The sequence below is a fragment of the Phodopus roborovskii genome, unplaced genomic scaffold, assembly GCF_943737965.1.
Source record: "Phodopus roborovskii unplaced genomic scaffold, PHOROB, whole genome shotgun sequence".
Taxonomy (NCBI): Eukaryota; Metazoa; Chordata; class Mammalia; order Rodentia; family Cricetidae; genus Phodopus; species Phodopus roborovskii.
Genome location: NW_026126410.1, coordinates 18,883,881 through 18,909,869, shown reverse-complemented (window position 1 = coordinate 18,909,869; position 25,989 = coordinate 18,883,881). Strand labels below are relative to the sequence as shown.

The following is a 25,989-nucleotide window of genomic DNA, read 5'->3' as shown; positions in this document are numbered from 1 at the left end:
ATTTTCCAAATATATTTTCTTATAGAACATTCATTTGCACAGGTGTTCTTAAAAAATCCTTTAAATTTGTATTTAACATTGTGTGTGTGTGTGTGTGTGTGTGTGTGTGTGTGTGTGTGGCGGGGGTGTTTTGCCTAAATGTGTGGATGTGTACCACAGGAGAGCCTGATGCCTGTGGAGGTCAGAAGAAGACATTGAAGCCTTTGGAGTTGCAGTTATAGATGACTGTGAGCCAGCAGACAGTTGCTGAGACTGAACCTGGGCCCTCTGCAATAACAAGTGCCCTGAATTGCTTAGCTACCTCTTTACCTCCTCCTGCAAAAATCTTAATTCTGAGATTAAAAACTAATGTTTTTTGAGTATTACATGTCTTGCAGTGTTTTAACAACTTATGGGGATGAGATTTTTAAAGGAGCAGGTATGGGGATGAGATTTTTAAAGGAGCAGGTATCATAACACAAAATAGACTCCACAAAAAGGCAGGCAGTTTAGTCTCATTCTACAAGTCATGGATGCCATTAGCCAAGTCACATGATCTTCCAGCCTTGGCATCTTTGTTGCAAAATGAAGAGAGTCAGGATAGCCTGTGGTGTAGTGTGGATGGGACAGAGAACCCAAATTAGTTGTAGATCAATTTCCATATACAGTGGAAAACCATGAGGGATGTTTAAACTTGCACCCATACCAACATGAAGACGAGTAGGAAGTGCTGCCATTGCATTTCATGTAAAAAAGTTCATTTTTAAAGCATTAAAAGGATATCATCTTGGAAATATATCATTGGCTGCATTAAAATCCTTTTTCCTTAAAAACTTCATTTCATTTATTACATTTCATTTTTGAAATTGGGTCTAACACTATAGCCCTGGCTGGTCAGAAATTTACCCTTGGAACTAGAATGGTTTTCGCATCACTGAAATCTACCTCTATCTCCTAAATGCTAGGATTAAAGTGGACAACCATGCCTGGCTTATTCTCACGTTAAACAAAATATTATAGTAAGGTTTCCTTAGATTCAATTAAAATGTAATTACATGATTTTTGTCCCTTTTTTTTTTCTACCTCCTACTTATCCTATGTCCTATGTACCCTCCTTTCCCAAATCATGAAGCATTTTTCTTTAGCCATTATTGTTATTGTAGTCATTTTTGATAGGGACCTGAACATTTCTAACTCTCCTAGGAATGCCTTTATTTTGATTAAAATATAACATAGGACACAGAAAATTATAAATTTGTAAATTTGTAAAATTCTTTTTTGTTTGTTACCCGTTTTTAAATTAATTTTTATTTAAATTAAAAGCATTCTTATTTTACATATCAACCCCAGTTCCCTCTGCCTCCCATCCTCCCATTCTTCCACACTGACCCCCCACTCCATTCCAAAGGGAGGGTGAGGCCTTCCATGGGAGATCATCAGAGTCTGTCACATCTTTTGGGGCAGGACCTAGGCCCTCCCCTGTTTATCTAGGCTGAGAGAGGCCCCATAGACTGCCCAGGTTCCCCAACTGACATCTACGTTCAGGGAGCCTGGTTTGGTCTTATGCTGGCTCCCCAGCTTGGTCTGTGTACAGTGTGCTAGATAAATGTACAGTGAATACTATTCTCACACTAGCTGCCAAGAGCCTTTGTTAATCGAGTAAGAGCTTTCTCAGAGTGTTGTGAGTATTCAGCACAGACAAGTATTCACTCACTGAGTCTGTCCAAAACCTTATGAAGTAAACAATATTATTGGTCTTATTTTAGGTGAGGAAATGGATGTATAATTTGCCCAAGTCTGACAGCTTTTCAGGGTAGAACTGGGGTCTGAACCCAGACAGTCTGGCACCTGGTCACTGTGTACTTCTCACATGAGGTTTTGTTTGGGTTCCATGTTGGGCTCGAGGAACAGGAGGTAGGGTAAAGGAAAAAAATAACACGCTGAGATCTGAGATCATCCTTTCCACTTTCAGTGAGTAAGTACAGAGGGCTGATCTTTGTAGTAAGAAGTCAAGCTTCACTGTGTCTCCCATGGAGACTCTAGGGTATGCAAGACATCCCCTCCAAGCTGTCCACTCTCCCTAGGCATTTGTGTAGGCTTATCTTTCTCTCCAGCTCCTGTCCTCCTTTCCTCCCTCCTTTTCTTGGCTAATGTGCCTATTCAGTCTTTGCACTCAATGCAGGCTTCAGTCCCAATGAGAAGGCTTCCCTTCCTTTTCTAGGACTATTTGAGACTTTAAATACTCAGTGCCCTATACTGTTACTACTTTAGTCCCATTATGTGGCAGTCAAATGCCTGTTTGTTTATCTGTGGCTCTTATTAGAAGGGATGTGTTAGGAAGGCAGCAACCCATCCATCCTATCTCAGTGATCCCTACGGTCTAGCATAGTACCTAGCATGTTCTTGGTGCTTAGTAGGTTTTTGCGCCATCCCCAGCTGTGTCTTTCCACAGTGGCTTGCCATGTGCAAAATAATTATTCTTCACATACAGTTTCCTTCTTTCTGATGAACAATCGGAAATGCCCCAGATTCTAGGATACTGCTTGGAGAAGTGAGAACGGTGTTTCCGTTTGAGGACTGGCTCCCTGGCCCTGAACAATGTTCATGTGTCTGCCCTCCCCCAATATCCTTAACTAACTTTACTCTTGTTCCTTTCCCCTCACCCTTATATGTATGCAGGGGTTCTTTGAAATGAAACCATACCGGGCATATACAGTTGTGTTGGTGGATTTTCAGGGAAGTCTGTACTGGGAAAATGACCAGACCCAGAAGAAATATATGGACAGAACCCTCACTATCACCACAATTGCCCAGCCAGTTGTCTTGACTACAGAAAGCAGTTCGGACGGAAACAGAGATGTGACAGTCATAGATGCAATTGCTGTGGCAATCTCTATGAAGTGGTGAAAAGCATCCTCTATGGAATACTGATCTAGCCAAAATTGACTGCCTTGAGGGCAGATGACAACTGCAGAGGGCACTATTTGCTTTCCCTCCTTCTTGCCTCTCCTCTTGTGATAATTTTGCAATAAACCCTTCTACTGACATGATTCTACGGTGGCTCCATTGCCCCATATTTTCATTATTTTTAAGCAATTGTTTTTTTTTTCAGCACAAATTGAAGCACTTAAATAACAACACTCTTCATATTCATTTCTGAAGCTGAAGGTGAGGTGTTGGCTCAATCGGTGACTCAGATTCATTTGTACATCTCACATCTTGCAGGACCTTGGGGAACACTTGGGGGTGGGTAGGGAGGGCATGGTTCTAACTCACAACAGGTTTGGTTTATCAGTAGGTAGAAATGCCACTGTTCAGAATATACTGTGAATATTGTGGGGGGAGATGTCAATCCAGTTTTACAAGTGCAGGAACAGAGGCAGCTGGAGGTTGTCTATCCCTGCGCTTTTGTTGTGTTCTGAGATGATGAAAGAAACAGTCTGGGGGCTGAGCTGCCCTACAGTATAGCCACACATGAACTATTTAAACTGTGGTGTGTTTAAATTTAAAAAGTTTTCAATGCAGATTTGCCTTTTTTTTTTTTTTTTTTTTTTTTTTTTTTTTTTTGGAAAAAGGAAACAAGCTACATGGAAGCCTTGCTCTATGTAAACCAGGTTGAAAAAGTGTTTTCGGAGATCACAGCATCTGCTTGCATTTTCAGTAACTACCATACCCATATCTAGGAGTGGTTGTACGTAGTATCCTTGGTCATGGTAGAGACAATAGAGTAGAGAATATGCACTGGATGCATTGGAACCATCCTAAAGATGTTGGGCTCTGTTGGGGAGCCTGGCGAAGCCCCAGCCTGATGAGAGTGAACATTGCCCAGTGGCTTCTGTTCTTCTGCAGCTTTTGACTACTGGGTACCAGCTCACTGGGACTCTCACCAGGCCAGCATCCATGAGAAATTCTGCAACAATTCATACCAATTACTTGATATGTAGGCTCTTCTTTATTCTTATTTTTTACCCTTCCATTCTTATTTGGCCCAAGGTATCCCAAAGGAAAATGTGGTTTTAAAATTTCTCTAAACAAGCTATTTTTATATTATAAAGATATGAAAATCACATGGCATTTAAAGAGAAACTAATTGGAGATTTAGAAAAAGTTTAGATGTTAAGTGTGCATAAGAATCTCCTGGTGGGGTTGGAGAGATGGCTCAGGGGTTAAATCTTCTTGCTGCTCTTCCAGGGGACTGGGTTCACTTCCCAGCACCCAATGGTGGTTCGCAATAATGTGTAATTCTAGTTCCAGGGGACCTACCATCCTCTTCTGGTCACCATGGGCACCAGACATGCAGGTAGTACACAGACATAGATGCAGGTAAAACACCCATATACAACAAATAAATACAACAAATAAATACAATTTAAGCAACAACAAAGCATTTCCCAAGAAAGTCACTAAAAACGGAGATTATTAAACAGCGGGAAAGGAAGTAAGGAAGGCAGCTGCATGAGGTTAGAATAAGAGCTGGAGTCTCAGTTTTTGAGAATGCCAATGCTGTTCTTACGGAGGGGTTTTGTGAGTCACACAGGAAAAGCACTGCCTTTAGGAGCAATTGCTACAAAGAGAACTTCATAATGGCTACCATGTGACGTATTTTGAGGTGAGAAGTAGTTGTTTTATCTGATGGCAAACTGAGTTATATTTAACAGTGCACATGGCAAATTGCTACAAACTGATTTTCTAGGAAAAATTGTGAAAATATGAGGAAATGCGATCATATTTCCCCCCCATATTATTTTAACAGTTAATTGCCAGATTTCCAAGGTGAATTACGAGTCAGCCAAATGAGTGACAAAGCCTGAGACAGCCTTCTCTGTTAAACTTGGGGCAGAACAACAAAAACCTGATCCAATGAACAATTCAATTATGTTAATCAAAACAGTGTTTGATTTTTTTTTTTTTTTTACAAAAGGGTGTATTTCCCTTAGTGAGTTCAGTAATGTTATATAATCAAATCACTTAAAACTGTTACAAGGTGAATTTTTGAAGACACATTTAAATGGTTTGTTTTCATGAGTTTCAACATGAAATCCCTAGATTCACAGATTCCAGAAACTCCTATTTTCTTGCCTTTTTAAGAAAAAAAAAATTCCTAAGGATTTCCCTGAGGATGACAGTCCATTTGGGGGAAAGACTAATTTTATATTTCCAGAAGAGGCTAAATATGTTCCTGATATTGCAAACTGAGTTTTTATTGTATCAAGATACTGAAGAATTTCCTACCAGTTTGCCAGCATGACATTAAAAAAAAATGTTTAGCAATGTATGTATTTCTTGAGGATTTATCCTTTCCTCCAATTTCTTTCAATACTATAATAGGGAAAATTGAGTGAATATTTTCAAGCAAGGCCCTCTCAAACACAATGTATTTTAATATCAAGCATTAGTTAACATCTGTCCAATGGATATCTTTGAATGCTGACATTCATTTCCACCTCTAAATGTGAACTACTTAGTATCAACTATGCCACTGCTTCAGTTGGCATTGGCTTTAGCTGCTTAGCTGTATTTGCACTTTAAATGTGGAGGCTTCAAATGTCTACTGTTTTTTTTTTTTTCACATTCTGAGAGCCCAACCTTACGTATTGTCTCTCCTCTTTCCATCTGAGGGAAAAGCAAAACTTAGGGCCTCATATGTGTTAGGCAAGTAGGTGTTTTACCATTGAGCTGTATCCCTGCTTTGAGAGAGTTATTTCCCTATAGCACATGAAGTATTTTTCTGCTGATAATGCTTTAAAAAGTTAAATAGCTTACAATTAAAATTTAAGATATCTGATTAAAAATACTTAGTTAAATGGCTGGTAGAGCTGTATTGCTATTTCATAATCTGTTTGCCCTCAGCCTCTAGAAATGACAAGTAAGGTAGATAAGTATAAACACGCATGCAAGCATGCAAGTACACACACACACACACACACACACAGACCAATTAGGTTGCTACCAATGCTTTGAGTCTGTATAATGTGTCAGGAAGTAGTTTTTCTATATATTGTTTAACAATCATAACTGTATAGCAGAAATATATCTCCACAAACTTGAAAAAATGAGGGTTACAGAGGTCAAGTACCTCCCACAGGGTCCAACAATAAGTGGTATAGCACTTGTGTCTTTAGCAACAAAATATCCTTGGGTCTCTATGATGAAAAATTATTCTGGGAAAATTATTATGAAATCTGTATCTTCAAAATAAAAACACACATTCATCTTTATAAAACAACGTCCATTTGGTAGGTAGATGTTCACAGACCTGTCTACAAGGTCACTTATGAACTTCACAGATTAGAAAAATATAGCAACAAGCTTTAAAAAAACATTTTCATAGTGCCACCTCCATCTTCCCCTTTTATCATGAGGCACATAAGCCATGGGTATCTCTATGCACCATTAAAGCCCGAGAGTACCTTCTTCCCTCAAACCTGATTATCTTTGATGCATCACAAAAGCATCACAAAAGAAAAGGCACTCTTCTCTTCAGGACAGCTGCCTGTCTTTGTTTGCTCCTTTCTTTTTTTAAAAGTATTATATGAACATAGGTCTCTTTTGAAGATTGATATGTGAAGATTCACTGAGGGATAAAATGAAGGCTGTTACCAAATGATGAATTATTAAGGAAACTGAGCGAATACAGTTGGGGCCCTGGTCAGTTGATCATCAGTTGGTCAGATGGGAAGAGCTCTCCCTAAACAAGGGGATATCCCAAAGGAACAAAGGTGTGTGTGTGTGTGTGTGTGTGTGTGTGTGTGTGTGTGTGGTATTAACAATTATCAACACAGCCTCTTACAGTAATATGACATTATTCTTATTTTCAAGGTCAATTTTCTTAACACCTCCATTTGTTTCTTTGCTTTGAATACCACTGAGAACATTAAGTGCAGGTGTTTTTGTTTGTTTGTTTTGTTTTTGCTATTGTTCGTTTGTTTGATGAATAACCATGATATTGACCATGTAAAAAATCATTGTGCAGGGCAAACCTTGAAACCATTGCATGGTAGAAAGGGAGAAAAGCAAAGATGAAGGGACCAGAGAAGAGGAAGGACAGATAAGAGTGCCAAGGGTCCTTGATGACCGACATGCTACTCCACTCTTCCAGGCTGACAGGCAGTTGCAGTTGACAATACAGCCACCAACTATTTAAATGAGGACCACAGTGCTCTAAGGGCTCTACACTCCTTCAGAGAGCTTGAAGCTCATTGCAAGCTAGAAACTGAAGCATTAATGCTGCCATAGCCAAGAACTTTTGGGATACCGGTGCTCTGCTACCACAGTGGTCTGAGCTTTGCCACACTGGCTATTACAATATTTGAATAGTATCTTTGTACTTCCCTCACTAAGCAAATGTTTAAGACCAAGCACAAGGCAGTACCTGTTTGCTCCAACACGCTCACTCATTTGCGTGTTTTGATGTAATCGCCAACTTCTAGTATCCTGTTTCTGTCATTTCTTTGGTCTGAGAAAAACACCCATGACTTGGAGACTCTTCTTCTCTCCAGCTCCTTACTTCCTTCATCCCACTGTGACTAAGAACTTGATTTCAATAAGAACTCAAACCTAGACTCCCAACCCTGTGTCCACCCTAGACACCCAACCCCTGTGTCCACTCTAGATCCCTTAAATTTGGAGCACTGAGGTATTTTAAATGCATCTTTAAGCCAGCATTTGAAAGATTAAAGCCCAATTTTGATGTTTTTATTCTGAATGGAGGATGTGACTTAGTCAGCATTGGTTAGAACCTCAATCCATCTTTGCTATCTTTCTCCTGTTAGTGTTTTCTTGTTTTGTTTTTTATCTTTTGTTTTCCATTTAGATCTCACAGTGACCAGGAAGTTGTGGCAACGACATTGCTAGGTGGGGGCAATCTTGTTACAGTTTATCTCAGGAAAGAACCTGGAAGCCTTCAAGTCCCAGGTCTGGTAGCAGAAGGCTGCTTTCTAACATTCTTATTTGTTAAGGATGTCTAGTCATTTAGCACTAAAAATAGGAAAAGGGATAAAATAACCCCCTTGTTGTGTCACTTTGTGACAGCTCCTGCCTGTTCTTGTATTTAGATGAATTGCATTCTCCCACACATGCTCTGTCCATGAGATACTCATTTCTAGTAAAATAACAAGTACTGATAACAACACAAAATAAAACCACTTCCCCTTAGCCATCCTTTCCCATCTGCTCCTTTTAGGGGAAGAAACCTTGAGGTAAGAAACACCTGCTTGAGCACAAAAAAGACAAGGCTTGGTAGAAGGGTTTGGGCTGCAGGCAGTTGAAATGCTCTGAATAAGAAAATGGAGAGGCCGTTTTTTCTTTCTTTCTTTTTTCTGTTGAAAAGGACGGGTCACATAAATTCCGAAAAGGAAAGAAGCAAGCCACAGGAAGAGGCCAAGGCCAGAGTTGTAAATCCCTTAGCTACCTGTGAAAAACAGGTAGACACTATCCCATCTATGTTTAAGTTCAACATTAATGCCTCTGGGCCCTGAAGCCTTCCTCACAATCTGTTCTGCATGCAATTGCTTGCAACAATTAGGCTGCAGTGAAAACTAAGGAGTCTGCCTGCACTCTTTCTTTGTTGTGGCAGCATACAACACGGGGCAAGGAAGAGATGATCTCTCAACCCATCCAAATTAGGAGAAGCAAGAGACAGAAGCTGGGATCAATCATCCTTAAGAAATCGAACCTCTTGCTCGTTCATGAATCAATACACAGCAGTAAATATTTTTATAAACATCCAGCTGGTGCTTGGAATTCATTTATACTGATTTTAAGGAGCATAGGAACACAATTAAAATTTTAGCCTCTTATATTTACAAATTGCACAAACAAAATTTTCTGTTTCCCTAGTGAGTATCCCAGGAACCAGTTTAGCTTTCACAAAGTTCAGTCATGGTGACCAGAGTTAAGCTCCTAGCACCTAGTTCAGTGGCCCACAAAGTCTTCTTGTTCAGCTCCTAGGGATCCGATGCACTATTCTGGTCTCCACAGGCACACATGTGCACACACTCACACATGAATTCTCGCACTACATATATAAAATAAAACGAAATCTTTTTTTTAAAAAGAAAGAAAAATGATCCAGGAGTAAGTCATGGACATAGTTATATGTGTGAAGATAAAGGCATGCATATATACAGATGCTTTGTGTGTGCACATATATGTATGTGTGTGGAGTGTGTATATGGCATGTGTGTGCACACATGCTTGTGTATGTGCACATGTCTGGAGATGAACTTGAAGCTAGCATCTGGACAGCAACAGAAGCAGAATTCCTGGAGTAGCTTCAATCTAGATCCTCAGTAATTGAAGTCACGTGTGGTAACTCACCTTCCTCAAGGCGACAGCTTGGGAGAGAGAGCTATGAATTCCTTCAGGACAGTAAGTCAGCCACTGAGCAGGAACTCCTTTCGCCACTTAATCTAGGTGCTCTTTCTCTTTCTAATATAATTGAGCACCATCTATTGAGCATAAAGGTCTGCTTTGGAGGTCTGCAAATGTTTACCTGTCTGGCCTTAATTGTTTATTTGGACAGGAATCTTCTAGTGCCTGCTCATACTAGTCATGTTGCCACACAGGTTGATTTTGAAAATCAGTCGAGCCTGCTTACTCTCATGAGAATTAAAAGAAAGGGCAATAGTTGAGAATAGTTAGGCTAATGTGATGGTGCACAGCTTTTAATCCCAGCACTCGGGAGGCAGAGGCAAGAGGATCTCTGTGGGTTCCAGGCCAGTCTGGTCTATGTAGTGAGCTCCAGGACAGCCAGGGTTACACAGAGAGACTCGGTCTTAAAATGAATTGAGAGTCATGTTCTGTGTTATCTCTCTATCTCACAGGCCCTACCCCACCCCCACAGAAGCATGCCCAGCTGCCCAGCAGAGTGCTGAAGAGCCCTTGTGTGCACCAGTACAGCTACAGAGACACAGCTGCTGACTTCATTCCGCACAGGGGCTGCTTCCATGGTGCAGCTCCTTTCTTTGTACAGTTTCAGGTTCAGAAATTTTTTCCCCTGTAACCAGATGTCACCTGTTTGGTTACAATCTGCTGATAGTATCTATTGCTACTAGGGGCTCTATCTGGGGGTTTTCCACCTTTGACATGCCAGACAGAATTAAACATCATCTCCTTTTTCCCTTTGGAGGCAATTAAAACAGAATAGAAAAATGTTTCTTTTCTATTTACTAGCAGTTAAGAAACAGATTCTCCAAACTTTTTGAACTTTTTTTTTCTTCTTTATCTATTGGAAAAATACATAATCCAGTAATCCAGAAGGTTCATGGAACTTTGGAGACATGGCATAATTATCATGTTTATGCTTTCTATGACAGGATAGAAAATTTCCAAGGAATTTTGAGAAATCGGGTAGCTGGGTTTCTGTCCCTGGGACATGCTTTTGTTCTTCCAACAGCTGCAGTTAATCATTCTTTTTCAGAAGCTAATATCATATTGTTCTTAAAATATAAAACATCTGCACAGTGGCATGATGTTGGCCTATGAGTACGTCATCTTAAAAATAGTTTTAATCAAGGCAGAGAGACAGAGGAGCCTTTAATACCATTTACATAGAGACTACAAATCAAGCTCTGTTTGAAAAGGCTTGTTTAGCTTGGCCCAGAGATTGTTTTAGTGGATTGTATGATGGAAGGTATCCCATCCAGAGATTACATAACAGGCACATCTGCCTGGGCTTCCTAGCTAGTTATTCTAGTTAACTTGGGTGCATACATCAGAACTAAGTTGGGAAGAGCCTTTTGTATTTCGTTATCAGACTCATACTCTGTTTTTGACAGCTTTGGAGATTAAACATAGTACCTCACTTATGCGAGGCTAACTGTCTTCCTCTGAGTTATATCTATAGTCATTTCCATGCCTGGGTGAGTTTGTGTTTTATTCTTTTCAATTTTCTGCCTTTCCTGAGAAAAATCAAAATTTCATTTTAATGCTTTTGAAATTTTAGGGAATGCATGAATTTGATCAAACCTGGAATAGACTAAGAATCATCTCACAGTATATTTCACACTTGGAAGGTAAGTCATTCATTTATGTCACAACTGATCAATATTTTTGACATTTCCCAAATGTGATTAATGTTGATATAATGCCAGTTATTTTGGTCCTATTCCCATATATCATTAAAGCTTGGAAATTACCAATTTAAGTCTTTTGACCACAGGAAGAGGCTTTACAGGGGGAAATTATGCCTTGTTACCATAAAATTTTATAGGAATTCCTGCTTCATAAATGAGAAAGGTGATAGTCTCTTCTATACAAGATGGATATCACCATAAGAAATCTTTTCTCTGTAAATTAATGAGCATGTGTGGACCACTGAGCTAACACGCTGTTAAAAGAATAACTGAGATGTGAGTGGGAAGAATTTTGAAGTTCAAATTCAGGACCAAGCAAAGAACTAGGAACCTAAATATAACAATGACAAAATGGTGTGGGCGCCAAAGGAAATAACTTTGCTCACACTGTCAACTCTTACTGTATTTGTTTTTTTTTTTTTTTTTCAAGGTATAAGCTGGTTGATTGGTAAAATGCAGGCTGGTAGTCAGTACTGGGAAGATTGTCTGAGTGTCTGGGTCAGTGAGAGTAATCTGCAGGGTATGGTATTGGGCTCCAGGGGAGCATTCCTTAGTTTCCTTTTGGCCTGTTTAACTCATGAAGAGGTGAATGGATGGTTCCTTTGGATATGTTACTGATTCCTAGAGTAAAGTGTTTTTTAAGTGGCAATTAATGGGGATGATGGGGAGCTACAGGATATCTCTCCTCTAATTCTCAAAAATAAAATTAGTAAAACAAAGTAAGAAAGACATTCAAAATTACTGGTTAGCCACCTTATAAGGAAGGAAAAATAACCTCAAACACAAACTTTAAGAAGTTGTGTAGTAAAGAAAGAAATGGAAATTTGTTATGCTAGAGGAGGCAAGCAAAGCTCCTGACCTCTTCTCAAGACTCAGAAGCATCTTGTGGGTGGAAGATAGTGATTCTAGAATAATCTGTGAATTTTCACTAGTGCATTCCACTTCAGAAGTAGACTGAGCAAAGGCATGAGAAATCCTCAACAGAGAGGCCCTAAATATCACAAAAGGATCATCAGCTAATGCTGGCCTTGTAATGCCTGGGACAGAGCACTCAACAGGAGCTCAGAGAACATCAGAATCTGGGTCCCCAGCAAGGACTTCCCTCAAATCCCAAATAGCTTTCAAACACCACAGAGAACAGCATTTAAAGCAAAGTTTAGACCTCAGATCATAGCTTGAGGGGAAAGCAGGTTTATTATCATGGATCAGAGCTTCTAGATGCTTATGTCATGAATATGCCTAACCAAAAGTGATGGTGTGATCCCTGTGCATTTGGAAATGATGATCCCTGGAAGAACCCAAGAACAACAGAGGGCTAACATCTCTTGAAATCACTGACGATCAAATAAATGATGAACATAAATAGCCTTGCTATGCATCTGTACTTCCAGGACAAAGATTTCTCTGAGAATTCTGACAGAAAACAAGTGATTTTCAAAGGAGTAGATTCAAGATAGCTCCAGACTTTCCCACAGTAAAATTTGCTGGCAGAAATTGAAAATAGGGGCTGTAAATACTTGTTGAAATGACAGAGCTTGGTCTTTACAAAACCCAGCAATATTTGCTGTTGGGATGTAAACCTCCATGGAATAGTTTGCTCATGAGAACTGGGTTTATAACAAAGATCAGGTCTATCTTGAGCAGAAGAGAGATGTCTAGACCTCAGTGAGGGAAGACCAAAAATAGAGTAGCTCAGATCTGATCAAGGACTTTTGCATTGAAGGAAGCCTTTCCAAGACATTTATATTAAGGGGTTAAACTAGGTGAGCTGAGTGATTGGCTAACAGTAAGTGCTTCATCAAGGGTTGCAACCTGGAATAGAAGGAAAAACCAGAAATCTTTTGAAGGAGATTTCCCAGAGTAAAGAAGGGTGAGAGAATTGAAGTAAAGCCTGGGCTCCAGTCTCAAAGTCCACAGGCATCAGTAGAGTGAGAATCTAGCTCAATTTGGAGAAGGCCTCATTGCCTCCTCAGGCTGAACCCCACAGCTGGTCTAGTTCTGATTCATGTACACACTGGAGATACATCCAGGGTTATGTCCTGAGATATTCTAATGAGACACACTTGGAATGGACACATTCTAGATAAACCTCATTCTTAACTTCCTTGGTATTGCTAACTGTGGAGAAAGTTGGCTCCCTGGAAGACTATTTACCTCCAAATCTTAAAGATGCATTTGAGCCTTGAATATCTGTTCTTGTAATAGCCCATAGCAATAATGTGGGAAATACTGCATTTTTCAGTGCACAAGAAACCAATAAAATCTTATTATAAAAGCATATGTAAAAAGATAATGCTGAACTGGAAGGAGGTGGTGATAGCCCTGGGATTTGTGGAGGAAAGTCTCCCCCCTCTCCTCGAAATAGGTCACCTACTGTTGGACATAACCTAAGGTCCTTTGCTTTACCCCCTTAGGGTGCTAAGTGTGAGCTCTCCAGCCATACTTTATTCCAAGCCTAAATTCTTTTGAAGTTTTTTTTTTTTTTCTTTCCTTGCTGGGCGGTGGTGGTGGTGGTGGTGTACTCCTTTAATTCCAACATTTGGGAGGCAGAGGCAGGTGGATCTCTGTGAGTTCAAGGCCAGCCTGGTCTACAGAGCTAGTGCCAGGATAGACTTCAAAGCTACACAGAAACCCTGTCTTGAAAAACCAAACCAAAACTAAAAGGTTTTTTTTTTCTTATTTATTTCATTTTATGAGTGTTTTGTCTTCATATATGTCTGTGTACTACATGTGTACCCGGTGTCCTTGGAGCTCAGAAGAGGGAGTAGGATCCCTGGGACTGGAGTGCCAGATGGTTGGTTGTGAGCTGCCAAGTGAGTGCTGGGGTCCAAACCCAGGTCCTCCTTAAGAGCAATAAACATTCATAACTCCTGAGTTGTGAATATTTTCTTTGATCCCCACCCCACCTCTTCTTGATGTCAAGTTCCTGTCAGCTGGATTAGTTGGAAGAACACAGGTACAGATGAGGAGGGCCACAGCATTCTAGTGGCCTTCAGTTAACGCTGACCTGAACTGTTAAGGTACTTAACTGATTATTTCCATAGGTAACCTACAGAACAGTTAGTGTGTCTTTCTAGTGTTAAGAACATGACAAGAAAAAGGACCGAATTGAATGTTTCCTAGTAGGTTTTCACTACCTCCTACCCAAGAACCAACACCTGGGCCTGGTGGGGTTCTTAAGAAAGAACCCAAACATGATGCTGGGCGGTGGTGGCACGCACCTTTAATTCCAGCACTCAGGAGGCAGAGGCAGGCAGATCTCTGTGAGTTCGAGACCAGCCTTGTCTACAGAGTGATTTCCAGGACAGGCTCCAAAGCTACAGAGAAACACTGTCTCAAAAAGCAAAAAAAAAAAACAACAGCAAGGAGTACCCAGACATGACAGTGAATAGTACCAAAACACCTAAAAAGAAATCTTTCAAGGGAGTCAAAAGAAAGGTGAGTTTAAAAAAAAATATTTAGGGTTTTGTAATTGTAAATGGTTCTAGTGTCAGTGTGGGTAGAGGAAATAAAAATGTTATTAGTCCCACATTCAGAAAACAATATGATGTATGTGTGTGTGTTTACAGTTTATAGGCAAGGCACTGAGACACTTGGTATAAAATTAATTTTGTGCCAAAACTCCATTTAATTAAATGTACAGACAATCTGCTGAAGTAATTAGTAAACTATGGAAAGTATTATAACTTAATACTAAAAAAGCTGAGGGACACTGACTTCATATTAATATACCTCTGTAGAAGTATAAACAGGAAAAAGAATGGTAAACAAGCTGATTTCTGCTTCCATGGAGCTCACAGTTTTATTTATAATATTTTTAAGAGGACATTTTTTAACAAAAAGACAGCAAAAGATAGGAATGGAGAGTCTTTGGGTGCCATTTGTGCCTGAGTCATCATTTCAAGGGGTCTTATGTTTCATGAATGGGAGCCAGCGTGAGGACTAGGACAGGATAATCATACAGTCTATGGAATCAGAGAGACATGAGAACCACTCTTTGCCCCGCTTACGTAAGCTATAATTTGGGCAAATTCCCTGATTGTGCTGGGATAGAATTCCATTTCATTGCTTGCAAAGAATAAATAGAGTGAGATTGTATAAGGTCATATAAAAAGTCCTCTATAAATGATAAATATTTATCTGGATATGAAAATAGGAAAGGAGTAATGAAGCAGGGAGTAGGAAAGAATAATAGAGGTTTAAAAGCCAACAGAACAATTACATAGAATTTTGTTAATTTGAAAACTTTTGTAACTATTGCTAGCAACAATAAAATGGTTTGCTTAGAGTAAGTCTCTACAGTTACTGCAAAGCATTTTTCTCCAATCAGTATCCTTACAACTTAGTAGAGTTAAACATCTGGTACACTTCATTTTTTTTTCAAAGCATATAACCTTTTTTTCTCTCCTACCTTATTACAAATGAATGACTAATGAATGTTCTAAATTGTCCCAAGCTACCAGGAATTTATCCCAAAGTTCTTCAGTGTGAACCTTCACGTCTAGCCAGGCCAGCAAGAGCTTCGAACTCGGAAAACTTTGCTGGCTACCGCAGACATATAGAACTATTCCTGCAACCTGCCATTCTGAGTTGGAGAATACACATCAAACTGGGTGAATTTTTGTTAATTAAGAAGGGAACAAACTGCCCTTGATGAGAGCAGTCTTGGGATAATAGTCATGGGAGCCTGGCGCTGTGGTCTTTCTCCACCCCTGGTAGAATCAGCTGCCTTCTCTTGGCCCTAGTCAGGAGCAGGTAGCACAAGCTGGAGGCGATGACAGCCTTGTGCCACCTTCTCTTCTCTTCTCTCTCCCTTTTCTCTTTTCTGCTATGTAGAGGGAGCCTGTGTGCAGATCTTTCAAAGACTAGATTTTTTTTTTTTTTTTTGAGGTGGATATCTCAAGTATCTCAGGCTGGCTTCAAATTATTTCAGGTAGTTCTAAGACCTTGAACTTCTGATTTGCCTGCCCCCACCTCCCAACTCTGGAATCACAGGCATGTACAACCATACATAGATTTAGATTATATATATACATATATATATATATATATATATATATATTTTGGAAAAGCATATGACTTACAGTGGTCTGGTCACCTGTAAATATCACTCTTTTTCTGTCTTACTTGGGAGAGCAGTTGGACACCATTTGCTAGGATATTAATCACTGCAGGCATGAGTGAGCCTTTCTCATCACGACACAGAGTGACAAGTATCTCCCAAGACATTCAGTATCAAATTTCACCCACATACCATAATATTGCAATGACATCTACGGACAAAAGCTGGACCAGTCTTCTAGAATGACAAAAAAAACACCCTTTGCCTGCCTTCATTTTCTAGCTATGTATGCCTTTATAAACTTCAATAGTACAGACATTATTGGGAAATTAAAAATCAGCTAAAATATAATATGTGATATACTACTTCTTAAAACCCTCATTACTCTCCTACTTGGGCTTAGGGAACATAATAAATAGCATTTGCAGCATTAACCTTTTGACCTGGATAAGGGGCTGCTATTGTGTTGTAGGAAGTGGCTTTATTAACAAAATGTCATTGTCATAGACCATTGTGACAATAAAAAATGCCTCCAGACAATACATACATCCTTTGTTTCTCAAATTTGACCCCTTTTAGAATACTGACTTAGAAGTCGGCAGACTTCTCTCTTTGACTGTTGATGGGCAGGAGGACATCTCTCTCAATCAACAGACATGAAACACAACCAAGGGAGTAAATGCAATGGTTAAACTTAAGCAAAACCACTTATTAGTCAAATGGATGTATTTCTTTTCCATTGTCTCCCTAATAAGTCAGTGCCCCCCCCCCCAGGCACTTTCTCACAGAAAACTCAAATAGAACTTGGATTTTCCACTTTCTCAGACTCCTACACAAAGAGAAAAAACCGCCAAAGGAAAACTGACCCTATACTCACATGAGTATCAGTTACGCAACATTCCTTGCTCTAAAGTATCTCCTAGAAGCTGCAACACTCTCGGCTGTGCGCAAACCACAGTTACTAGCAATGAGAAACAACTCACTGTTGGCTGTGTCAGCTTTTCGGAATCTGGTCAGGTCAACGTTGGGTGGTCTGCTGGGCTTGGGTGGAGGTGGGCCCAAGACAGACAGCGGAGGCAGAGGCTTCTGCTTGGGGGCTGCTGAATTCTTGTCTCCTTTGTCCTTCTCCTGACTTTGGCCCCATGGTGTCCCCACTGTCAGCTTGGAAGGGGCCTTGGGGAATCTGGCCGGCTCTTCCTGGTTCATTTTACTCAGAAAAATGTTCTTTGTAGCATCTGTTTTCCTCTCTTCTTTTTTTTCTTCAGAGTTTCTGGAGAGCCCCGGGCTCCCTCTGCTTGCAGCAGGTTTCAGAATCACTCCTGCAAAGGGTGAACTTGAAGTTCCATTGTCTTTATCCTCTGTGTCTTCCCTAGCTGGTTTGAAAGGGCCACCCTTGCCCTTGGCCCCTAGTGGCATTGGGGATCCTTTCTGGACAGCCACATTCTTAGAGGTACTCTCCTCTTCCTGGGAGTCCTCTGTACTCAGGGATGGCTTCTGGCCAAAAGTGTGTCTGGGAAATCGGGGTTTGGAGTCAGCATCTTGTGTGGCTGGCATAAATTTGCTCTTAGCTCCAGCCACCTTTGAGAACCCTGGCTTTAGATCGTTTTCTGGGACTGGGGGAGTAGCCCCTGGCTTTGGTCCTGGCGTCTTCAAGTCAGACTCTTGGTTCAAATTGTGCTGCTTGTTCCCAGAAGGCCGTAAAAACGCCGGTTTGGGATCTTCTTTAGTCAAGCTGGTGGGTTTGGGGCTTACAGGTTTCAGAAACCCCGCTTTGACCTCAGGGTCTCTAGAAGCCGAAGTTGGCTGTGTTCCAAATCTTTGGTTTACTCCACTAGGTTTTAAAAATGGAGGTTTGGGATCCTTGTCAGATTTATCCTCATAGGTAGGCTTCGCTGCCAAGGGTGGTTTTGTGGTCCCAAATTTAGGCGTGTTGCTGGGTCCTGCGGGAGGACTGGCATTTCCTTGGTTGTCAAATAAATTCTTTCTTGCCTGTATTCCCGAAGGCGCATTTTGTCCTGCAACTTTGAAGGGCCTGCTGTTGATGGAGACCTCCTCTGTCGGGTTAGTCCCTGTGTTGAACTTCGCCATGAGGGACTTCACATCTGTTTTTCCATCCTACAAGCACAGGGAACAAAAAAAAAAAAAAAAAAAAAAAAAAAAAAAAAAGCTGAAAGCCACAAGTCTCATGAAATTTAAAATACTATACGTTCAAGGGCTTCCTGATCTGCGGCTGGGGTGCCGGAGTGCTAGGGTGCTACTGATTGGTTGACCAGCTATTGTAACATTTAAGTTCCTCTATGGCAAAATAAGTTGTGAAGGTTTCTTGAAGGGGGGGGGGGCAATGGCTGTGCATAAATTTCTGTTTGTCATACAGGGACTCACTCATTCACTTACATTGGGAACATTTTTCTCTGTCCCCTCACTGTCTCTGCTTAGCCAATCCTGTTGGATTTACTCTGACTCTGTATGTCTCCAGACCTTTACTTCATTTGAAAACATATAGAAGTGACCAGCAAATGAATTCTCCCACTTTTCATTTTACAACTGAGACTCATGTGGAAACTGAACTTAAAAAAGAAAGTAGATGCTGTATATTTAGGCTGTATGCTTTTAGCCAGCAAAGATATGTTAGCATCACTGTGGCTGGCTAGAGCTTTCCTGTTCCTGTTGCATTTAAGTTTGTTTGCTGTCAGGGAGATGTTACAGAACATCCCAGCCCTTCTAAAAATAACAGAATGAGGTTTCCTTATTATTTGTAAATCCAGAGTGCTACTGTGTGACTGTATGCAGCAGGCCCTGGAGTGGAAGCCTAGGCTAGCTGGGGGTGGGGAGGGCATTGACCAGCCGCAGGGACTGGCTTGGGAGTCTCATTTCTAGATCTTTCTCTGTCTTGTCTCTTCTAGTACCATGAGGTCCTGCCTCACCTCCCTCCTTATGAGAACTGGGAAATTACTCAGTAAAGGCAGCAGATATTCACCTTTCTTTGTTAATATAGTCTAGCTTAGCCTGGGAGAATTAACGGTTCACTCTTTCTTTCAAAACCACAGAGTTTGAGCTAGGGATGTGGCTCGGCTGAGAGCATACCTGCCTAGCATGCTCGAAGCCCTGGCTCAGATATGTAACATGAAATAAAGCAGGTGTGGTGGTACACCCTACAAAGCCAGCATTTAGGAGGCAGAGACAGGAAGACCAGATCCTGCATTAAACAAACAAACAAACAAAAAATTAAAAAGCAGGAAGAACCTCCAGGCTCAGGGCTATGAAGCTTCACAGAGAAAGAGAGAGCAGTATGAGATAATTCTAGACAGAAGATGTTGCTTAGTGATGCAACTGGTACTCAGCATTCTCTCTCTCTCTCTCACTCTCTCTCATGAATGCATGCAAGCACGTACTTGTGCACACATGTACACTTACCAAAGTTTGCTCTCTGGTTGGATGGAAGTTTATTTCTGAGAAAGAATTCTTTGAGTCTACATTTCTTTTTTTTTTCCTTCCAGTCAGTGTTTCTTTGTGTAGCTTTGGAGCCTGTCCTGGAACTAGACCAGGCTGGCCTTGAACTCAGAAATCTGCCTGCCTCTGCCTCCCAAGTCCTGGGATTAAAGCTATGCCACTACTACCCAGCATTTGATCCTACAGGTCAATAGTGGTATAATTTATAGTCTTTATGTATAATTTCATTTAAGTTCATGAAAACAAGGTGGAATAGTATAGCGAAGGACCTAGACTCAGGGGCCAAGTGAAAAGGAATATTAATGAGCTTTCTTATCTCCTCATGCAAATGATGTCACGGTTCTCCTAGGCGTTTTAAATGAATTCACAGCACAGGCACGGTGTATAGAGGGTTGGCACCGGCACATCAGAAGGCTTCCTGTTATGTACAAAGAAGAAAGCTGTTCTCCCTCCTCTCTGCACTGCTGGGGACTGAGCCCTGGTCTGTCATAGCAACTTCATGTCATGTACATCACAGGGGAAAACCCTTCAAACACCCCTGACCATCGTTAAACCACACCTTATTTTTAGTTCGAAAAATATGGAAGTTGTGGATTCAGAATGGAAACTTTAGCCTTGGCTGCTAGTCTGGATCCAGGAGACCCTGCAAATGTCTAATTTAAAGGCACAGGCCTTGAAGCTACTGACTGAGGCACAAGCCTTTGACTTTGCTATATAGCATGGTGTTTTCCAAGTCTGCTTTCTTCGTCTCTGAAATCAGAACTCTATTCCCACTGTTAACTGGATTTTTGCTTGTTTTGGTAAAGATTGCATGGGTTAACACAGGTGGTTATATTTGGCTCAGTGATGGAGCACTTGCTTAGCAAATACAAGACCTTGAGTTTTGTCCTTAGCTCTGAATCAACAAAAACATAAACAAACCGATCAAGAATTGAATGTAACACACACTCACTGGTTTTTCTGCCATCACAATAGTTTCCAGTTCATTCATAGTATACTATCATCTTTTCCAGATAGAGCCAATATTGAAATTATTTACATTAATGTGTCTTCAAACAAGCACACTTATGAATTACACATAGAATTATCATGTTTGAGTCTGATTCACTGCCGTCTTGAGTTTTCACTAGATGCTAAAAGACGGGGAAGGAAGGAGCAATAAGTTCCTCTGTGGGGCCCCTTGAAGAAACAGTGAGTGGAGCCAAGCTCAGTGGTGTATTTGACACATCAACAATGTGAACTCCACAAGAGGACAGTTTTCAGGAGTCAGTTCTCTCCGTCCACCGTATGAGTCTGGGGATCGAACTCAGGCCATTTTGCTTGGTGGTATGCATTTTTACCCACTGGATCAACTCACCAGTACCCCTGCCCCCTTTGAAAATAAAAACAGTGAGTAAATATTCAATTTGTAATGAAACCAGAATGCAAGGATATTAATGTTTGATGATTGTTGTTTTATTTCATCAGTGACAAAAACGAACACACAAAAAAGCTAGCTATTCATGTTAAAATTGAAGCTGAGGGTTGATAACCTTAGACAAATAACTTGGTAAAAATGCCACAGTCTAACCAAGGGAATTGTAAATGTGAGGCAGGTACTCTACTACTAAGACACACTCCAAATGGCTTGTGTATATTTTACAGTGCAAAGGAAATAAAAGACCCACGAACAGTAGATAACTAATGAAAATCTAAAGTAACTTGGAAACCCAATTTTGACCTTGTTATGTTTATTGTGTTAGGCGGTGGTGGTGCACACCTTTAATGTCAGCACTCAGGAGGCAGAGGCAAGTGAATCTCTGTGAATTTGAGGCCACCCTAGTCTACAGAGCAAGATCCAGGACAGCCAAAACTATACAGAGAAACCTTGTGTCAAAAACCAAAACAAAACAGACAAACAACAAACAAAAATGATGTGTTCATTTTTCTGGAAATTAAAGGAGAATGAATCATCTCTGTGGGTGCCGTTATTCTATCCTGGGCAAAAGGCACAAAAGCAAAAAAACATTTTCATGTGAGGGTCTATAGTGTGCTTAATCCCTAGGGAAACATAAGTTAATAATAATCATTTGCACAATTTCTGAAAAGTTCATTGATAAATTTTTGAATTGTGTGGTGGTGTGTTGACTCACTTTTTTTGAATTGCTAATTCTTCCCACTGAGCATCATTCATTCTTACCCTTGCCATGATGGCCAATATCACTGCCACAGGTACAGTTAACGTCATAGGACAACATGTGGCTGTGAGGGGCTGGTGTATAAAGAAAAAAAGTTCTAGGAAGCCAGGCAGAGTCCTTTCCAAGGCCCAACTGATTACATACAAGGAGCAGGAAGTAAGAGAGAGCAAGGACTGAAGAGGCCCAGCTTCTATGCTGGTGATGATGAGGTCTCTCAAACATGTGATGCACTCTGCTGAATACAGCCTGTAAGACATAACAAAGCACAGAGAAGACAGAAATCCTTCTCCAACTTGGAGAAACTTCTCCATCTTGAAGTAGAAACAAATCATGAAAATGTAATAGACTCAAGAAGATCAAACTTACAAGGAGAAATAGTTTTTAGCCATAGTGGTTTTCTTAGTAGAAGGAAGATGAAATGTAATACTTAGGACAAATCCTAATCAAATACAAAGATGGCAAGCCCCAATATAGAACAGCAGGCTCTCAATGAGATTTATTGTCCTCCAACAGTATTGCACAAACATATAGCTAGTTATAATTTGCATATGTAGTGTGTATGAAAGCAAGGAACTGATTTTATTTTCCTTTCCCTCTTTAAGATCATGCCTCCTCACATGTAAACATTTCCTTCAGGCCTGGAACTTTCTCCCACAATATACATGAAATATACTGGCTGATGGACTGAATTTACTTGAATGCCCCTGTGACAGATCACAGGGGAGCTGGAAAATTATTTCTTCACTTCTTGGTTGACCTCAGCCACGAATCCATTCTAAAATCTCCAACCCATTGCAAAAAGGCTGAAGTGGGTTCCAGTCAGCTGAACCTCTGAGGCTGGAGTGAGTACAAGGCCCCTTTCAACAGGATGTGGGAACTTGTCTCTCACCACAAACTAAGTTCCTGAGAGCAGGAGCCTACTGCTGCAAATGGCAGGCATGGGTGGGGGGAGCTGGTGGCAGAAGCCACAGTGACAGCCTTAGTTGTGACAACCCTTTCTACATGTGGAGGTGAGATGCTTTTTTGATATGCTACCAGCCAGCAGTGCCTTATCCTCAGTGGCTTATACTTTGAGGGAAAATGTCCTCTGAAAAATACAACTGGCACCCTTGGGCTTTCGCAAGGCTGTGTGTGTTTGTCCACTTCTTTTTGGTAGCTTGGCCTGAAGAACTTCTGTCTCTAATGCTATCCAATGCAGCTGTTTAAACTAGGGTATTTCCTTGTTTCTGCTTTGTAATTGGAGGGAGAGGAAGCAAGGAGTTTAGCAAGCCATAAAGCCCTGATGCCAACGACCTGGCTCTCAACTGCCTTGCATTCTCAAGGTGTATCAATTAGGAGGACTTTCATATCCTCCCTCAAAGACTGGGAACTTGGACATCTCTGACTTGTCAGTCTTCTTTATCCTTGCTACTCTATCAGATACCTCGTACATATTAAGTCTTAAGCTTGTCATGACCTCCAGAGGCTTGAGCATGAATAACAGGAGGGGTTAAACACAACATTCTGTATGTCTTTAATACTATTTGTTTATGACTTCTTGATGTGAATAGAGACAGGATGCAGAGCTCACAGAGGATGACAGTATAGATTCTATAGATAGTATAGAGCAATGAACAGTCCTATAATTGCTTGCTTTTCTAATTTATACGTGTGTGTGTGTGTGTGTGTGTGTGTGTGTGTGTGTGTGTGTGTGTAAGTAATAGGATGATACATATTACAGCAAATGCAGCCCATATCTATTTAGGATTTTTAAAATTCCTTTAACATACATTATCAAAGTGTATGAAATTAGAAGATTGCCTTTGAAGAATTTACGTTTTAACTATTGAGTTTATAAATAATGTTTTGCATATATGTTGTCTGTTGCTGATTTGCGTCTTGGGAGGATTACTGTTTATTCTATAGAAAAGATAAGCCTCCGATTGTCAGAGCCTCCAGCTAGTCTTTCTTGTGATAGTTTTCTAAAGCCAGCAGGAGAAAATTCAGTTTGCCAAATACATAATAAACATCCCATTGATTAAGAAACTGAGGCAAGAGATCTGCTCAGATGGCAACAAACTAAGCGAGATGGGTGGCAACTGCTGCTCATTGAGAGATTCAGAGTTTTAAGCAAAGTAAAAAAACAGCCATTAAGTTGTGGTATGGAAGGTTCCAGAACAGAAACAGATGGCATTTTGAACTATTACTTTCCAGAGTGTGACAATGCAGGCCCTTCTGTCTCATTTCCTACCTTCCTTCCAGACCCCATTCCATTCTGTCTCTCCCTGCTTTGAACATTGACGGACATGCAGTATTTAGTGTCAGCCTTCAGCAACACAATCACCTGACAGATCTTGCACAGTGACAAGCCTCTGCAGCAGCTAAGCTGCCTCCTTCAACTTTGGTGTCACAGGGCTCATCACTGGGTCACACCCCTTCTCATTACAATTATGATGCTCTCCTTCTCCCACTCCCTGTGGCATGCATCTTGTGTACCTAGCCATCCCCTTTCTCTCACCTCTCCAAGGGGCTTCATGACTTCATCTGCTCAGGGTTCTCATTCATTCGCTCACTAATTCATTCGTTCATCATCCTATTTGAGAGTTCTAGACATCCACCGTGTATGCACTGAATCTAGTGTATCTCACTTTGCCACTCCCTAGTTTATTACCTGTTCTTTATCTCAGGACATGAATCATCTCCATTTACTCCCATATTTAGCAAAAATGTATGTATTCTGGTGTGCTATTTCTAATTCTATTATTGGGAAGAATAATCACATCATTAAGTGAAAAATTTCATATACAAGAGGAGGAAAATTCTGGCATATGCTATCACATAATCTTTGAAGACACTTGCTAAGTGAACCTAACAGGTCACTCGGGAACTAACATCCCACAGTTCCATTTACTTGAGGTACCCAGCACAGTCAAAATCATACAGGCAGGGTGTTGCCAGTGGCTAGGGAGGAAAGGAATGGGGAGTTAGGGCTTAATGGATGCCCCGTTTCCAATGGGAAAGATGAAATGTTCCTAGAGGGATGGTGAGGGCTGCACCACAATGTGAATGTACCTGATACAGAATTGTACACTTACACAGTTTAAGTCAATGGAGCTGGGCAAATGCCTCAGTGGTTAAAGTGCTGGCTCAAGCTGAGGACCTATGTAAAGCCTCCATGGTGGCTGCCTGTAATTCCAACCTTGGAAGGCAGGGATAGGGATCCCCAGAGCAAGCTAGCTATTGAAGCGAGAGAGTCCCACTGTTAAGCTCCAGGTTTGACTGTGAGACTGACTCAATGACTAAGGTTGAAGACCTGTGGATCTGGGATTCTCTACAAGCCTTAAACTCCCATACAGATACACACAGAGACATATACACACTGTTAGTGTTCAGGCATCTGTACTGGCCTGTCCTTAGGGTTCTGACAGGATAAGTGCTCAGCTGCAGCCACTAAGAGCACCACCTGTGCACATTCACTCCATTCCCTTTTAAAAGGGCCCTGCCCACCTCCCATCCCCTTTCTCTCTTTCTTTCTCTCTCTCTGTCTGTTCCCCTCTCTCTCTTCTCCCTCCCCCTCATCTTTACCCCTTTTATAATCTCTTTCCCTAATAAATACCCCTCTACTTGAATCCTGTCTCATGTCATCTTTCTCTCACAAGCTGCTTTTCTTAAATTATAACACACACTCTCTCTTTCCTCTCTCCTATTCACATACTCTCTCTCTCTCTCCTTCACATACACACACTCTTATTTCTTCTCCTACCACACACATGAAAAAGGGGAAAAATGGCAGATTTTGTTTAACTATGTTTTAGAACCATACGGAAATTCAGTAAGATCAGTTAAAATCAGTGCTTGGAGGAGTATGAAATCAAGTGTGATATAATAGATGCTAACAGGTCAATGTCAAAAACTATTAAAGTTGTATAGGGATGACATTAAATCACCAAAGCTGATGACCAACACAGCAAATATAGGTATTTTGGGCAATGTCCTATGACCTGAGGACATCTAGAAGGTAGGAAGCACAACCTTGAGAATTCTTCCTTTTCTTTCTTTTTTCTTTTTTCTCTTTCATTTCCCTTTACTTTCAAAACACTGTGGAAGCATTGGGTTGATGTGGGAGTGTCATCCCACAAATCTAGAAGAAGACACTGGTAGAGGTTCAAAGCCAGCCATCAAATCATGGGGAACTGTTCTGGAACTTGAGCACCAGCTCTTAAGAAGGATGGAGGATGTAGAAACCAGCTGCTTTCAGAAGGCCCTT

General features: G+C 40.8%; 1 protein-coding gene across 3 annotated transcripts in view; it reads right to left on the bottom strand.

The window, feature by feature from the left end:
* The window catches only part of Fyb1 (FYN binding protein 1), a 129,062-nt gene that overhangs the window by 59,965 nt on the left and 43,108 nt on the right, over positions 1-25,989 (bottom strand). For all 3 annotated transcript variants that reach the window (XM_051182503.1, XM_051182504.1, XM_051182505.1), the window contains exon 2: positions 17,100-18,231. In XM_051182503.1, the coding sequence (XP_051038460.1) occupies positions 17,100-18,231 (1,132 nt within the window). The remainder of the gene's footprint in view (positions 1-17,099; positions 18,232-25,989) is intronic.